Source organism: Cheilinus undulatus, linkage group 3 (genome assembly GCF_018320785.1).
Source record: "Cheilinus undulatus linkage group 3, ASM1832078v1, whole genome shotgun sequence".
NCBI classification, from domain to species: domain Eukaryota; kingdom Metazoa; phylum Chordata; class Actinopteri; order Labriformes; family Labridae; genus Cheilinus; species Cheilinus undulatus.
In genome coordinates, this window is record NC_054867.1 from 20,681,344 (window position 1) to 20,699,957 (window position 18,614).

The following is an 18,614-nucleotide window of genomic DNA, read 5'->3' on the forward strand; positions in this document are numbered from 1 at the left end:
GGAGGCTCTGCCTCACCTGTGATTGAGTGGACGAGGCGTCCCTTTGGAAGCTTCATGGGTGGGGCGTGCACACAATACAGTCTCTATGTGAGTCACTGTGATGGCATCAGTCTGTGCTTTTTACGAGTGTTTTAGAAGCACACCTGAACCAAGAATAAAAATGATATAGTCCACTTTTAATGACTGTAAACCAGCTGGACGTGAATCTCCTGTTCCTGTAGCCAACAATCATAAAAAAATAAAAGGACAGGAGGAGTTTTCAGCTGTCCCTTCATGTGCACAGACATTGTCAGAAATGTTCAATTTTGCTTTAGAGAGTGACAGGTTTAGTCAACTCAGACTGTTGGTTTCAGAACAAAAATAGATGCTAAAACTTTTAACATAAAATCACAATTAGTATACCAGACTTAAGATACCAGAAGTTAAAGTTAAAACCTGACCAGCAGAACCTAAATACAAAATGTTTAATAAAGCCGAGTAAACAGTCTGCTTGCAGGAAAAAGCTTGTCCTTTTTGAGAACATTCAACTGCAGAAAGCTTCCCTTATGTAGCTCAGTTACCTGCATTAGCCACATAGATAATGTAGCTATGTAGCTAAAGCTAAGCTCATTGCAGCTGCATAAGCTATGTATCTACTTTATCTATGTAGCTAAATTATCTTTAGCTCTGTTTGCTAAAGCTCACGTTGCCTAAACTAACTTAACTAAAGATAACGGAACTACGTAGCTATAGCTAATCTCACAAAGCAGCTATCTTAGCCACGTATGTATGTTATTTACTTAGCTGAGTTAGCTACCTTTGCTAAAACCCACATTGCTAAAGTGGTAAAATAGATTATGTATGCTTAGATTTTTTAGCTTGAGCTCAAGCAAATGATGCTAAAACGAGCTGCCATTCATGTAACTGCATCTAAAACAGGTCTATACATAATTCAATGCTGGATAGACGTCTGACCTCGTTCTGTTTTATTTATGAAATGTTGCTTAGTCTGTAATGTTTGCAATGTGGTTATCTCATGTATTTAACTACCAGACTTTGTTTATGAAAAAAGCTGAATTTAAAAAATATTTATGTAATCAAAGGATGTATAGCTCCTGCTGAGTGGGTAGAGCAGACCAGCAGCAGCGGCTATAATACTCAGTGTGGATTCTGCTAAAGTGCAATTTTTATCAGAACTCAACATTTCTTCATTAAAAGAAGAACAAAGAACAGCAGTGAGTTGTTTTCTTTTCAAAAACGGCAAAAGTTGTGTACTGACATGTCTTCAGTTGCCATGGTTCACATTAAGCAGTTCTCCATGGAGTTCACTCCTAGGTAGCGGCGCACCACAGTAGCGGCTACGTCACATGTTTTGTTTCTCTGATTGGCCCGTACAGATGTGACACAGGAAACAATCACCCTCAAAGGCTCTGCCCTTTCCCAAACAGAAGGTTTTCCAGATGGATGTGTGAAATAAATCCATCTAGCATGTCAGATTATAATCTGAATGCATCAAAATGGTCTGAAAGCATTGCCATCATGTGCAGGTGTTCTTTGTCCAATTCTTTCTACAGTCTATGGACATGACACATGAGGTTTGCAAGTAGTGCTGCAGGAAAATAAAATACCACAGAAATACAACAAACATGAGGGCAAGACTGATGCTAAATCAGCTGAACAGCTGAAAAAAAATGGTAAATTAAAAAAGTAGACTGCAATATATAACAATATATGGTATCAAAACACCCAAATAGCAATAAAATCAAACCGTGACTAAAGTATCATGATAATATCATATTGTGGGGCCACTAGTGAGTCCCACCCCTAATAAGTCCTCGTATGTGGTATGAAAAAAAATTGCATTGGTGCATTCTTATAAAATGTTAACAAGCTAAATGAGAAAGCAGTGCTTTTGTACTAAAACTAACATTGGCCTTATTCTGTGCAATGGATTTAGACTTTTGCTGTTTGTTAAATGTTCTAAACCAACAAAATAATGTGTTTAACTGCAGAACCTGAATACGTACATAACCTTGTCTCAGTCAACATGCCTGATAAAATACTATGTAAACACACACTGTAGGCCTACTACCTGATATGCTTTGGAAACAGGATTCCACTAAACAAACAAATTAAAACAACAAAGCACTTTCAACAGTTTCCATACTGTCTGCAGAGAGAACCAGGAGGGCTTGGTCTCTGGATGTGAGGCGTGCAATCTGATCAGCCCCTGTGTTACCACATTAATGGAATGAAGTCTTACAAGTTCACTTTTCTCCTTTTTTTCCCCTGAAATATATACAGTACATGTACATACGGTGCATGGCCCTAAAGCGTTTTACATAACTTATGCAAATGCTCGTGCATGTACATGTCTGTGCACAGGCTTCGGCACATATAACCACGGAACTGGCACACTCCCTACATGTCAGACAGACACACCTTCACTGATGTGAAGGGCCAAACGCCCAAGCCTGTCAAACGAGGTGGTGCACCATGGGAAACAAAAGTCTTGTTCAGTAGCCTCCCAAAGACATGCAGCACTTTTCTGGCATGCAGAGGTACTGCTAATTATTTCTAATTTCACCTTTGGCTTTAGATGAATAAAATCTGCCCAAACAGACGACAGGACTGTGACAGTGAAGGCTCCATAATCATAAAACGAGAGAAAATCATTAAATTTATTAGCCTGAATTAAAATGATCGAGGAAACGTCAGGCGTGGTCATAAACATGTTTGCCAGTGCCACCTAAGTGTACAAATGTAACTGGACTCCTCTGCTAAAGTGGCACTCTTATTTATATTTAGACTCATGCCGTACTACAGTCACTACCATCTCCACGCTGCTGTCACTCCTCCTTACACACCGGGTCACCTACATAAGACTGACACTGGAAAGACAGGAGATCTATGAAGATACACTACTTTTGTCAGGAAGGATTTCAAACACAAACTTTATAGAGCGTGCAAGAGTTGGCTCTTGCAGGGATACTTGTTGAAAACTTTAAGACTATTTGTAAGTTCTTTCTTACAAATACACACACTGTTATTTAAAAAAAATAACTGCAATCTATATTTTTGATGACAAGGGAAAACAGGAGTCAAGAGTGAAGGTCAAGTACTCCTGATAGAGTGAAAGCACGGACGCCTTTCCCAGACAGGCACCTCTTATCTGAGGAATCAGCGTTTACGAGCTCAGGACTTCTCAAGCATCGCTGCACTCAGCAGAGGGAGACAAACTGCCGGCTTCCTCCTGCATATAGATCATACTTCCAATCCTCTCTGTCCTTTCATTTAAGAACAGTTTGCATCCGTCTGCAGCTATGCACCACTTTAAGACATGCAAACCCACATTTTTTTCTCCTGCAATTCTTATAATCAGGTAGGGTAGTTATGCAGAAACATTTAGGTCAAAATGTCACCAGTTAGACAAGTTTCTGTTGCACTTATAAACCAAAATCAGCTTCTTTTTTAGAATTTTTCTCTTCAGTTGTACATCTATGAGGCAGCAGCAGAAGTTAGAGAAAATGAGATCTGTACCTTGCCATAGAAGGGCTTCGGAGTGTAAAAGGAGGTTGAAAACCTGCTACAAAGTCGGTCTTTAGTTGGAGAAGCAGCTGCTCCTCCTCCTTTCTACAAACACATACAAAAAGCGGTCGTTATTTCAGTGCAAAGGCTTTGAAACATGAATAAGTTTGGAGCAATAAATTCAAAAGAATGTCTGGACAGGATGCACTGACTTCAGCCTATTGTTTGTACTGTTTATTAGTTTAACATGTGACCAAGTAATCATGAGCAAGTCTTTTAAGCTTATTTTCATCCTTGCTATTTGGGATTTTTTTGTCAAATACTTTAAAAATCACTAAGTGCTGTATCAAATTTGGTAGATAAAAAGGTAATAATTGAGATTTAGACAGCAGAGTGTCTTAAGAAAAGATTTTACTGAACAATGATGACTTGAAATAATACACACTTCATTAATAAGAGCCTGAAGTTTGTTTAATCATCTAATTCTATCAGCTGAAAAAGCTCCCAGTCTGAATAGTCACACGCCCACATATACAAACAAACTGTGTGACACTTATGTGCAAAGCCCTTACAATTATTTATTTGAATTCAAGGCTATCTTTCGCAGCTCATGCCAACTTTTTTGACAGCACTCACTCAGCAGAGCTTAATAACTCCCAACTAGCTTTGCTGCTGCTCTGCAATAATGAAAAAGAGAAAAATATATACAGGCAGCGTCCCTACGTGTGCCAAGCTTTACTTAAGCGTTATTAAAGTGCACTGCCAGAGGGGGAAAGAGGAGAGAGAGAGAGAGAGAGAGAGAGAGGGGGGTTTAAAGGAAGCAGATGTACTCACGGTACTATTCCAGAATGCTGCATACGCCATGAGGAACCAGGAGGCGAAACACTGGCTCAACTCGGCTCTGCCACTCTCTCCTGACCTCACCCGAGGATCTTTACTCTCATGCCTCTCCAAACACGGTGCCACTCCCCACACTCCAATAATTATCAGAGAAGATGCCTGTACTCTGAGAGCCTATTCATCTGACTCACACAGATGGCTGTTAGACCAGTTCTCTCCAGTTGGGGTCTCTTATGCGTAAGCAAAAGAGATAGAAGAACTAATCTGAACGTATTCTTTTAAGTACCACCCACACAAACACTCCCATCATTACTAACATACATGTTTCCCCAGAGAGAACTCGATTGTTCCAAGATAAACCACACTCCTCTTCATGGGGGGTTGGCCTAAAAGTGTGGTCTGACGCAGCACGGATTACAAAAGTGAGGGTAAAGCACCAAAAACATGTCAGTCAGCAGCTTTGCAGCCATTCATTGGCAGCAGCTGACCGGGTCTATCGACTTGCCAGTGATGCGTGAAGACTGACCCAACATCCAAAGCAACCATCCTGCAAACATGAAAGTCACGCCAGCTCCAAAATGTGTCAGCTATAGAAAGTTCCCTGTCAGTAAAGATAGGTGACATGATTCCGACTACTACTTTATATTATTTTCAGTCTAGAAATATCCATAAACATACCTGAACATTGTTGTTCACCTTTGCCACATGACTTCTGAGCGTAAAGAAAGAATAAAACATACCTCTTTCTCCTCCTTTGTGTTTTTATGGTGCCCATGGCCTCTTTTCTTATGCGGCATCTTTAAAGCGAATGGATTAACTTTTCCTCCTGCTTCTTTTCTGGTGATCAGAAGTCTACACCCTGATCTGCCCCTCAGAGCTGAATAGTTGCCCCTCCCGCTGACAAAACTTTCGGGTTATGATTGATCCAAGATGCTGGCAGAGGCTACCAACACATTTTTGTTCCAATAGTAGGTTAGTGTGTGTTTAAGATGGAGCAAGTAAGGTCTTGCTCTTTATCCCACTGATATGCGTTTTTAATACAGTGAGCAAACAGGTCTTCATGCTAAAAATATTGGCTACATTTTGTTCTTTTTATGAGTTATTAGGGAATAAACGTGCTAGTGTGATCTTGAGCCAAGCTAACTTCTTCAGCTGCGTAATTAGGAGCATGTTAGGACATCTTTATCTGACAATTTTGAGGTTAAAATCATCATGCCACATTGAGTTTTTGCAGGAAGTCCTCAGACTGCATATTTTGGGGGCATGACGGGACACGCCCAACAGTGCAGGGAAGAGTTGACTCACCGCTGATGTGAGTTTTCCTGTCAGTACAGATGGTGACTTAATGCGGCGCAAGGCTGCCATCTAGTGGCTGAAAGGACAACTGCAAGAGTCAGCACGACCAGATAAGGGCCAGTGGTTGAAATGGGAGCGTGTCACTCATTTCAATAAATGTTAAGATCACATTGGTTATTTGTGACTAACATTATCCTTATATATTATTCAATTAAAATGTTTACTTAATTTAAGTATAGATAGTCCGTGCAGACTTTGGAGCTGGTTTCCCTTCTACAAACACTCCACCACAGGCACACCATGTACTGATTTGGACTAATACTTCATGGCATAAAGTGCCAAAAAAGTACTCACACCTTAGATGTTTTACCCTCCCATTGATTTTATAAATCAATTATGGTCAATATAATTTAGCTTTTTTAATTAAAAAAGACAAAAAAACCTCTTTCATGTCAAAGTGAAAAAGATTTCTACAAAGCAATATAATTGAATTAAAACATGTAAAATAAGTGACTGCACAAAGATTCAAACCCTTCAAGTTTTTATTTAGTAGACGCACCTTTGGCTGCAATCACAGCTCTGAGTCTGTGTGGATAGGTCTAAATCAGGTTTGACATCTGGACACTGCAATTTTACTCCATTCTTCTTTGCAAAACTGCTCAAGCTCCGTCAGGTTGCACAGGGATCAAGTGTAAACAGCCCTTTTCAAGTCCAGCCACAAATTCTCTTTTGGATTGAGGTCTGGGCTTTGACTCGGCCACTCCAGAACATTCACCTTGTTTTCTTTGAACCGTGTGTGTGTGGCTTCTGCTGTACGCTTTGAGCATTGTCTTGCTGGAAAATAAATCTTCTTTCTATTTGTAATTCTCTTGCAGACTGAAAAAGATTTTCCACCAGTATTTTTCCTTTATTTTGCTTTATTCATTCTACCCACTACCTTTACAAGCCTTCCAGGACTGGCTGCTAAGAAGCATCCCCACAGCATTATGCTGCCACCACTCTGCTTCACAGTAGGGATGGTGAGTTTGTGGTGATGTGCAGTGTTTGTTATCCAACGAACATAGTGTCTTGTCTGATGGCCAGAAAGCTCCATTTTGGTCTCTATAGAGCAATGAACTTTCTTCTGCATGACCATGGAGTCTCCCACATGTCTTGTGGCAAAGTCCAGAGATTTTGAATGAGTTTCTTCAACAGTGACGTAACATTCTCTTTGCCACTCGCCCATAAAACTTTGGCTGGTGAAGAACCAGAAGAAGTTGTATGCAGAGTCGCTCTCATCTCAGCTGCTGAAGCTTTTAACTCCTTCAGAGTAGTCATACATGTCTTGATTCGCTAGTCTCCTTCTTGCACAGTCTCTCAGTTTGTGAGAACAGCCTGATCTAGGCAGATTTAGATGTGTGTCACCTTCCATTTCTTGATGATGGATTTAACTGAACTCTGGGGGTTCAGTCCCTTGGAATTTATGTTGTATTCATCCTCTGAGTTGCCTGGAGTGTTCTTTTTTCTTCATGGTGCAATGATAGCCAGGATACTGATTAACCAGTGATTGGACCTTCCAGACACAGGTGTCTTTACTTCAATCACTTGAACCACATTCACTTCATTCAGATGATCCCCATTTCACTATTTGTAAGACTACTAGCATCAGTTGGCTGAACCTTTGCTGAATTGGGTCAGGGTGGGGTTATGCAATTATCTATTTTACCATACATGTTTTTGATATTTTGTTAATCTGTTTTCACTTTGACATTAAAGGGGTTTTTCTGTATTTCTTTTGTCAGGAAAAGGTAAATTATGTTGACCATGTTTGATTCATAAAATCAATGAAAGGGTAAAAATAACAAGGGGGGTGAACACTTTCTTAAAGGCACTGTAACAGAAATGTTTTACATCAGGGGTGTCTAGAGGCCCAGAAAGTAAGCAAGTCTGCAAGACTTTTTTGTTTAGTTTTTATTATGAATAAAACATTTTAAAAGAGCAAAATATGATTAAATACTTGAAAATATATCAATTATCAGTTAAAAATGCTGAATTTTACTGATTTAATGAAACCAAAATCGTTCCAAATGAAGGGCTGTTTGGGAGCTGACAGACTGTTACTGAGCTGAGCCAAATGATACCATGTGTTAGGTGGATGATGAGTTTGCTTGTATGTCAGAGCATCAACCATGTTCATTGGCCCAATGACCTTAAGCCCATGTGACCTTCACTGATAAGGTTATGATCTCTGTCACATCCTGACAGGAACACACAACCTATCAGCTGGGAAAGGGGCTGAGTGACACAGAGTGACATTTTTACTCCAAGCCTCTGATAACAGATGACATTTAGTCAACACATGATGAACTTTGAAGAAATAAATGAATGGAACTAATCCTTGACTTCTCATCAACCGCTGGTATTTTGAAACATACACTAAAAGATTCAAACAAACATAATTGAACTGATAGGATAGCATAGCATAGCATAGCATAGTAAAGTATAGCACAGCATAGCATAGTATAACAGCATAGTATAGCATAGTTTAGTAAAGTATAACATAGCGTAGCATAGTATAGCATAGTATTACAAAGCAAAGTATAGCACAGTGTAGTAAAGTATGACATAGCACAGTATAACATAACATAGTATAACATAGCGTAGCATAGCATAGTATAGGAAAGTATAGCATAGCATAGCAAAGTATAACATAGCATAGTCTAACATAGCATAGCATAGTATAGGAAAGTATAGCATAGCATAGTATAATATAGCATAGTATAGCATAGTATAGGATTGAATAGCATAGCATAGCATAGTATAACATAGCATAGTATAGGAAAGTACAGTATAGCATAGCATAGTATAACACAGCATAGTATAGGATAGCTAAGCATAGCGTAGTTTAGTAAAGTATAACATAGCATAGTATTACATAGCAAAGTATAGCATAGTGTAGCAAAGTATAACATAGCGTAGTATAGCATAGCATGGTATAACAGAGCATAGTATAACATAGTGTCACATAGCATAGTACAGGAAAGTATAGCTTAGAATAGTATTACATAGCATAGTGTAGTATAGCATAGCATAGCATAATATTATATAGCATAGTGTAGCATAGTGTAGTATAGCATAGCATAGCATAGTACACTGCCTGGCCAAAAAAAAAGTCGCCACCAAAAAAAGGTCACACACTCTAATATTTCGTTGGACTGCCTTAAGCTTTGATTACAGCACGCATTCGCTGTGGCATTGTTTCGATAAGCTTCTGCAATGTCACAAGATTTATTTCCATCCAGTGTTGCATTAATTTTTCACCAAGATCTTGTATTGATGATGGGAGAGTCTGACCACTGCGCAAAGCCTTCTCCAGCACATCCCAAAGATTCTCAATGGGGTTAAGGTCTGGACTCTGTGGTGGCCAATCCATGTGTGAAAATGATGTATCATGCTCCCTGAACCACTCTTTCACAATTTGAGCCCAGTGAATCCTGGCATTGTCATCTTGGAATATGCCCGTGCCATTAGGGAAGAAAAAATCCATTGATGGAATATCCTGGTCATTCAGTATATTCAGGTAGTCAGCTGACCTCATTCTTTGGGCACAAATTGTTGCTGAACCTAGACCTGACCAACTGCAGCAACCCCAGATCATAGCACTGCCCCCACAGGCTTGTACAGTAGGCACTAGGCATGATGGGTGCATCACTTCACCTGCCTCTCTTCTTACCCTGATGTGCCCATCACTCTGGAACAGGGTAAATCTGGACTCATAAGACCACATGACCTTCTTCCATTCCTCCAGAGTCCAATCTTTATGCTCCCTAGCAAACTGAAGCTACTTTTGCATGCCAATGATTTGACCCTTCTTAAACAGACCAACATCTTTTCCAAGACCACAGGATGTGTCTTTTGACATGATTGTTTAAGAAATGTGAAGTTACTCATTGCATCAGCTGGGGTTAAATAACTTGTTGCCAGCCCATGCAGTAATTATCCAATAGGAGGCTCGTACCTATTTGTTTAGTTAAATCCAGGTGGCGACTTTTTTTTTGGCCAGGCAGTGTATAATATAGCATAGTATAGCACAGTGTAGGAAAGTATAGCATAGCGTAGCATAGTACAACATAGCATAGTATAGCATAGTATCGGAAAGTATCGCATAGCATAGTATAACATAGCGTAGCCCAGCATAGCTAAGCATAGCATAGTTTAGTAAAGTACAATATGGCATAGCATAGTATAGCATGGTAAAGTAATGTATAACATAGCATAGTGTAGCATGGCATAGTATGGGAGAGTGAAGCATAGCATAGCATAGTATTACATAGTAAAGTATAGCATAGTGTAGTAAAGTATAACATAGCATAGTATAGGAAAGTATAGCATAGTATAATATAGCGTAGCATAGTTTAGTATAGGAAAGTTTAGCATAGCATAGCATTGTATAACATAGCATAGTACAGCATAGTGTCATACAGTATAACATAGCATGGTATAGCATAATATAGGAAAGTATGAGAGGCATCTGGCTGCAGCCCTCGGGCAAACCTCTATGCTGATGCGTTTGGCTGGAGACCTCTCCGCTGGGGCGAAACCTCTCCGCTGGGGCGTGATGTACATCGTCCAAGCCATGGACCTCTACGCTGGGGCGTGACGTATATTACCCACAACGAAATCTCAGCTCTATCTGCTTGCCAACAGGCTGACCCCAAATCTAACTAGTCGGGTTTTAATGCCTAAATCTAAACAGTCAGATTTAAATGCCTAAACCGAACCAGTCGGGTTTTAATAGCGTAGACCCTTACGCTGGGACGAATCCCCAGCGTATGGGTCGACGTCTGCTACTGCACGGTCCAGTGTAGACCTGTACGGGTCGGTGTCTGCACGCCCCAGCATAGGGGTCGGGGTGTGCTGCTGCACGCCCAAATATATTTATATGTTAATGTGTCATAAGCACAGCAGTGTAGTCATGCTAACAACAGCTAGGTCATGCTAACAACAGCTAACACGCTGCACGCCCCAGCGTAGGCTTGGGCAATGTACGTCACACCCCAGCGAAGAGGTTTCGCCCCATTGTAGAGGTCTCCAGCCGAATGCCCCAGCGTAGAGGTTTGCTCGAGGGCTGCAGCCAGACCCTCTTGGAAAGTATAGCATAGCATAGTCTTACATAGCATAGCGTAGCATAGCATAGTATAGTTAAGTATAGCACAGCATAGCATAGCATAACATAGCATAGTGTAGCATAGTATAGTAAATGATAATATAGCATAGCATAGCATAGCGTAGCATAACACAGTATAGCCACAGGCACATCCCTTTGTTAATTGCTCAGACCCTAACTTGTATTTTCCTGTGAAAGCTCTGTGTTGTGCGTTTTTAAATATGTCCTTCATGCATTCGTAGCTCTTACAGAAAATTTGCTAGTGAGCCCAGAATTTGGCTGACTTCCGGGGGTCTTTGATGACAGCATTGTCGTAAATAATAAGAAGTGGCACAGTTTATAAAAACGTTGATAACTTTTGATCCAAATGTCATAGACACTCTTTCTTTCCTCTGAAAGCTGACCATTTTGTTTTTGTTTGCTACCCTCTATGTCTACGTAGCCCTTAAGGAAGCCATTCTAGCAAGCCTGGAACTTTGGTGACTTTTCGGGGTCTTTAAAGATCCATGGCGATAGATCCAATAAGCATCTTTTTGTCCATTTTTAATCAATTTTTGATCATGTATGTTGGCTTTTTTCAGCAGGTAGTGTCATATTTGTTTAGGGCAATGTTTACATGCAATGCATTGTGGGAGGGGCTCTCCTCCAATTGCAAGATGTTCCGTCTCGACTGTTTAGAGGAATGGCACAAATGAATCTAACTGCAAAAAAGTGCATGGACTTTTTGTATATATGTAGATATTTTGAAAACCTTTAGTCACAGAATGTTTATTTTTTCACTGTTTTGTCCCAAAGAGATGGGAGAACAAGTCTGTGCAAAGAAAAATGCTTTGTCACTATTGTTTGTGTGCTATCAGTAAAAATCTTTGAGTTTCAAATTCCAATTTGTTTTTTTTCTTTTGTCTTTAAAGTCCTATAACTTTTTCAAAATTGAAGTGACATTTCTGTAGTAGATATATTCTGAAAGCCCAGGTTGTACTGAAAAAAAAGGATGTATAAAGTTTGTGCACCACAGAGTAGATGTTTTATAAGCCTTTTAAGAAAGAAAGTCCAAACGAGACATGATGGTGAAAAAAATAGCTGTGAGCTCTAAGGGTTAAATAAAATCCTGCATTCAAAATTTATAGTTGAAATAGTTCATGGCATGACCAAAATAATCTGCCTAGCCTAAAATTTAGCATGTCCACACATAATAAAATGTTTTACATTTTTTATAATTATATTTTACAATAGAAGACAGTGCATCTGCACATAGGAAAGTGATGCAAACAATATTTTATTATCGTGCATTTTTTAATTATTTATTTGATTTATGTGCAACAGATCCTTTGTATAGTTTTTTTTCTCCTTTGTTATTCAGCCATTTCTGAGCAATCAGGGGTGGATGTGATGGTGATGTCATCAGGGAGGTAAAGGTGCAGATCTGAGGGAGGCAGGTAAATATGGAGGCCTAATAATGATAACAACATGATGACGTTAACATCATGTGTCAGATGATGTCAGTCTGACTTTGGTAACTGCTCGCATAGAAATGATCTCGTTGTTAAAGCCAGAAAAAGCAGAAATAAGCACAGGTATAATTTGACCGAGGTTTTCAAAAACAAAAAAAAAATCTTAACCATCCTTAAAATAATTGTGGAGAAACAGAGATATTAGAGATAAGTGTAAATTCAGTAAAGAGACAGATAGGTGTCAGGTGTTAGGTTTAAAAATGTTTTCTTGGCTCTTGCTGTTATTTGCATTGAAAGATTCTAGCACATTAGGTGTCTGATGGCCACAGGGACACTGAGGGAAACAAAGCAGAGGGTTGTCATGGCAACTAAGAGTCCTCATTGTCTGTCAGTGACATCTCATTCAGTGTAATCTGTCTTTTAAATTCATTTAATGATCATGGTGCTGCTGTTTGATCAGCATCACTTTTTCTAACTTTAATTTAACATCATTTTCAACATGCCTCCCTGTCTTTGATTGGAATATTTTGTGATTTTAGACTACAGCTTGCATAAGATGTAAAAAAAAAAACAAAAAAAAAACAGGCTAAAAGACTGAATAAATGTCAGTGAACATTTTTAAGAAACATCAAAGAAATCCTCTGATTGTCAGAGAGCAGTGATAGTGCTGTGAGATGTGTGGGAAGTGCAGTTGAAGTCTCTACATGTATTACCCTTGCCTCATTGATCCAGGGTCAATTAGTGTTTGTCGAGGCGGCTACAGCTTCATCTGCGTCATCCATCCCATCTAAAAGGTGATGTTTTCCTCAACGTCTGCCTGTAGAGCCGGAAAAATAATTAGCTGACAAATCACGCTAAGACCTCTGACCTTATTTGACAAGAAATGTGAGAATGTTGTTCTGAGTGGAAATAGGAAGGCCGGATGAGTGATCTTCGGCCACAAGTGACAAAAACACCCACACTGTTCAGAAACGTGTGCAGGAGAGGATGCTGAAAATCAATAACATGAGAGTTAAAGATTCACTGTTCTGTAATGAAAGTGTGATCTGTAGTCTGCATCATCAACAGTGCTTATATTTCTGCATAGTTTGTTTCTCAGTGCACTTTGGTCAAAGCAAACACTTGTTGCTAGGTAAATGAGGATTATACTGCAGGTCTGTTTGCACATGGGCAGAAGACTGAAGCTATCAGACGTGATGAGCACTGGGAAGTTTGTCTCACAATGACTGACAAGCTGTTTCTCATTTTAGACACAACATAAGAGTGAAGTGTCTTTTTGTTCTGTGATGCTTTTTTTTGTCTCCTTTGTTCGTGTCTGACATGGACAGCATTTCCAAATCCTTGATTGTGTCTGAGGGGAAAGAAAAACAATCACTCAACATGCTGACTGCCTGTCTCCATCAGGACACAACTAACACAGCGTCACATCCTTGTCACCAAAATCTTTGAACTACTGCCTGCGAACACTGTTGAAATTAGAATCATTTTGAACAACAGGGCTTTTTATTCTATACATTCCAGATAAAAACAAAACATCTACTTAAAGGAGACTTTCTTTCACTTCTACCAGTTTAAAATGTTTTTTTGTATCTAGACTTTCCAGTATGTGTCGATCCATAATGGCAAATAAATGCTGTAATTTCCCCATACATCAATAAAATATTTTTGATGCCATTGTATAAAAAAATCTGCTAAGTTGGGGTTATAACTTCTCATGATGTATTTTATTGTCAGTCCCTCATAAGTTTGATTTTTTTTTGTTTAAGGTTTATTTTGGGCATTTTTGTGCCTTTATTTGATAGAGGAGGATAGTGGATAGAGTCAGAAACAGGGATGAGAGTGGGGGGAGAGACATGCGGTGAGGGGCCTCAGGCTGGATTGGAACCCGGGCTGTCCGCGTACACGGGGCATGCGCCTCAACCACTCGGCTAACTGCGCCCCTTATGAATTTAAACTTATTTCAAGCACAACTAACCTTTCAAGAAATTCAAGCCATTTGAGGCTGTAGGCAAAAATTTTATCATCATTACTGCATAAATAATCCGACACCTAAAACAATATCTTTTATATAATACAAACATTAAGAACCAGAACAAAAAAAACTTGAATAATTAAAAAATAAAACTTTCAAGCCTATTATAGGTTTTGCTGGCATAGAGCCAGTGTTCACATACTCAAGGTAAGAATGCTAAGAAAATGAAAAGTATCAGATCTACTTACATATATAGAGCTATAATCAAGCATCCAGTGTCAGTTTTTATAACAAAATATGTTATATGATAGTAGAAATTATATACAAATATTTGTCCAGGTGCAAAATGTGGATTGAAAGTGGCAAACCAAGGTTTAAAAATGGCAAAAATCAGAAAATTAAAGTGTAAAGGTGTCAAAGAATGGCAAAAATTGAGTAAAAGTGGCAAAAACATGATAGGAGTGGCAAAAAATTTGTTAAAGAGAGTCATATATGGAATAAAAGTGACAAAAAATAGGGGGAAGGGCAAAAACGGTTGAAAACAGTGATAAATAGTGGTTAAAAACTGGTAAAAAGAGGTTCAAGAGTGGTAGAATTAGAGGCAAAAATAGGATAATGGTGGCAGATATGGGCAAGGTATGGGTAGAAAGTGGTGAAAAGGTGTTAAATAAACAATTTCAACATCAGAATAGCTCAAACTTTTTAGCTCCTAAATGAAATAACTGGACATATATGAAGCACAGGATGCTAGCACAATGCAACTGACAAATATACATCAATTTTATCAATGAATCACAGCTGGGGGCATTGGTGTAGCTCAGTGTGTAGAGCAGGTGCTCATAAGCAGGGGCTATAGTCCTCAGTGCACTGGTTGCAGGACCAAATCCCAAGCTTAGTGCATGTTTGATGCATGTCTTACCCCATTCTCCCCATATTTCCCATCTCTCTTCAGCTGTATTATCAAATGAAGGCCAAAAAAGCCCAAAAACTAATCTTCAATCTTGTTGACTGTACTCTGCACTTAGTTACTAATAGACAGCAAAAAATATTGTTTTGTATTGGACAATAACAAGATGGTTTTTATGAATCTAAATAACAAAAAAGTTAGAACACTCTGAATGTACTCAGTTTATTTATATGTCTAAAAAATCCCATTACATGTGTTAATGCATACATATTCTCTGTAATCAGTGCACTAGAATGTTTTAAATCCTGATTAATTGTATGTTTTATTGTCCCTTACAGCACACTTTGATTAGGCCACTGCAACATCTCCCTGCCACAACAGTAATGTAAAGAAAGAGTCCACCACTGCTCCTTGATGTCTCATCTCAGTTTAAAAAAGACTCACAGCTCAGTGGACAAGCCAAAAGTCCAATGCATCTTTTTCCAAAGTGGCAGATTTATACACAGATGAGAGATTCAAAACATGTAAGGAGATGAAAGCTGAAACCCCTTTAGGTCAAACACCTTGGTGGAAGAATTTCCAATTAAGAAGTGCAGCTGAAGCCTTTAGAACCAAAAGCAAAACCTCTCCTTTATCAACATAGTGGGATGCATGCTTATTAGAAAGAGAAAAACCTAACATTAATGCAAAAGAATTTTTAAGAAACTTATCAACAAAAAAACCCATCAAATTTTCAGGGAACAAGGAGATTGGAGCACTGATTTAAGATGTGATATAACTGAGGAAGAGTGGGGCGAGGTTTGATGTAGGGCCCACACTGGTGCCTATTTGCACATGGTTTGGGACTGTGCCCCCTCAAAAAGATTTTGGGTGGAAATCTGTCAAAGGCAGGTGAAATCACAGGAAAACAAATAAACCCAGACCCTGCTGTTTGCCTTCTTGGTATTTTCTCCAGATTAGATGATCAGACTTACAGTAGGTGGTTGGCTATAGCCTTTACTAAGATGACTCCACCCCTTCTATCCAAGACTGGTTTAATGCTCTTGCTAAGCTTGCAGCATTAGAGAGAGTCATATACAGCAACACAGATTCTATGTGTAGATTTGATCAAATCTGGGGGCCTTTCCTTTCTTTTATGACATGAGTCATTATTGTTTTTAGCGTGGTAGTGGAGAACGTTCCATTTGTCACATGATTGTATAGGTCTTTGTAAAATTTAAACACATCATTATTACTATTTTTTCTACAATACATTGTGTAATTATCAAGAAAACAATGCTCTGTTTAGTAGTGACAACTGACATTGTGTAGATGCATCAATAACATGATCACTTGACCACCCTCCTTTAAACCACTATGAACTATTTGTATGTTATTTCATGTGTATACAGGCACAACTCAAAACATTAGAATATCATGAAAAAGTTCAATATTTTTGTCACTCATTTCAGAAAGTGAAACCCATATGTTATATAGACTCATTACACATACAGTGATATATTCAAGCCTTTATTTCTTGAAATGTTGATGATTATGGCTTACAGATAAACAAAAAATACAAATTCAGTGTCTCAGAAAATTAGAATATTGTGAAAAAGTTCAATATTGGAAAGTCATGGTGTCACACCCTAATCAGCTAATGAACTCCAAACACTTGCAAAGGTTTCCTGAGCCTTTAAATGGTCTCTCAGTCTGGGTCAGTAGGCTACACAATCATGGGGAAGACTGCAGACTTGACAGATGTCTAGAAGACAGTCACTGACTCCCTCCACAAGGAGGGTAAGCCACAAAAGGTCATTGCTAAAGAAGCTGGTTGTTCACAGAGTGCTGTATCCAAGCAGATTCATAGAAAGGTGAGTGGAAGGAAAAGGTGTGGTAGGAAAAGGTGCACCAGCATAAGGGATAACTGCAACCTTGAGAGGATTGTCAAGCAAAATCCATTCAAGAATTTGGGGGAGCTTCACAAGGAGGCTGGATTGAGGCTGGAGTCAGCGCATAAAGAGCCACTACATACAGACCAATCCTAGACATGGGCTACAAATGTGGCATTCCTCGTGCCAAGCCATTCCTGAACCACTCCTGAACCATCTTACCTGGGCTGTGAAGAAAGAACTGGACTGTTGCTCAGTGGTCCAAAGTCCTCTTTTTCAGATGAAAGTAAATTTTGCATATCATTTGGAAATCAAGCTCCCAGAGTCTGGAGGAAGAGTGGAGAGGCACAGAATCCATGTTGCTTGAAGTCCAGTGTGAAGTTTCCACAGTCAGTGATGATTTGACCATCTGCTGGTGTTGGTCCATTATGTTTTCTGACATCTACAGTCAACGCAGGAAATTTTAGAGCACTTCGTGCTTCCTTCTGCTGACAAGCTTTATGGAGATGCTGATTTCATTTTCCAGCAGGACTTGGCACCTGCCCACACTGCCAAAGGTACCAAAAGCTGGTTCAGTGACCATGGTGTTACTGTGCTTGATTGGCCAGCAAACTGGCCTGACCTGAACCCCATAGAGAATCTATGGGGTATTGTCAAGAGGAAGATGAGAGACACCAGACCCAACAATGTAGATGACCTGAAGGCCGCCATCAAAGCAACCTGGGCTGCCATTACACCTGAGCAGTGCCACAGGCTGATCGCCTCCATGTCACACCGCATTGATGCAGTAATTCATGCAAAAGGAAGCCCAGCCAAGTACTGAGTGCATAGAAATGGTCATACTTTTCATAACCTTGACATTTCTGTTTAAAATATCAGTTTTTAATTTTTTTTTATGTAATATTTTAATTTTCTGAGACACTGAATTTTGGGTTTTCATTATCTGTAAGTCATTTCAAGGAAAAAAAGGTTTGAAATGTTTCACTCTATGTGTAATGAGTCCAAATAATATATGGGTTTCACTTTCTGAAATAAGTGACAAAAATATTGAACTTTTTCATGATATTCTAATTTTTTAAGATGCACCTGTAGTGTGACAATCCTGACCAAGAAGATTATTATTCTTTTGACATCATGGGAATTTGCAAGACCGCATTGTTTTTGTTTGTGCTGTCATTCCTTATAGACTTTATTGTTATTACTATTACTCTCATTTCTTTTATTCTTTATTATTGTTAGTCTGTTGTTTGTGTTTTAATGGGTGTATTCTTGACATGGGGCAAATTTGGGAACAGTTTCTCATCCATGAATTGTGTTTGTTGTATTTCAATCACCTGCTCCTGTCTTTTTTTTTTTTAAATAAAAGATCTACTGGTCAAAAAAGAGAGAAGCAGCTAAAAAACAATAAGAAAACAAATAATACAATTTTTGTTGATGAAAAAAGACACAAAAAAGTCACATGCATCTTGTGATATCAGATTTTTCCTTTTTTTCTGTCCCCCATTTCTGTTTCAACCCATAAAAAGTTATTTTTTCCATGCTTTAGTTTATGGCATAATCTTTAAAACATCTACAAAACATGTTTGTATCCAAACAGGAAGTCAGTTACCTTTAGTGTTAGACA

At 38.9% G+C, this 18,614-nt stretch overlaps 1 protein-coding gene across 7 annotated transcripts in view; it reads right to left on the bottom strand.

The window, feature by feature from the left end:
- The window catches only part of cast (calpastatin), a 59,702-nt gene extending 54,484 nt beyond the window's left edge, over nt 1–5,218 (bottom strand). The window contains exons 1-2 of one of the 7 annotated variants that reach the window (XM_041783812.1): nt 4,342–4,616; nt 3,520–3,612 (exon numbers count right to left, since the gene is read on the bottom strand). In XM_041783812.1, coding sequence (XP_041639746.1) covers nt 3,520–3,612; nt 4,342–4,371 — 123 coding nt within the window. In that variant the 5' untranslated portion in view covers nt 4,372–4,616. Of the gene's footprint in view, nt 1–3,519; nt 3,613–4,341; nt 4,617–5,087 lie in introns of those variants that run through there. The other 6 variants (XM_041783827.1, XM_041783831.1, XM_041783815.1 and 3 more) reach the window with 6 other exon arrangements.
- Between the last annotated feature and the right edge of the window lie 13,396 nt (nt 5,219–18,614).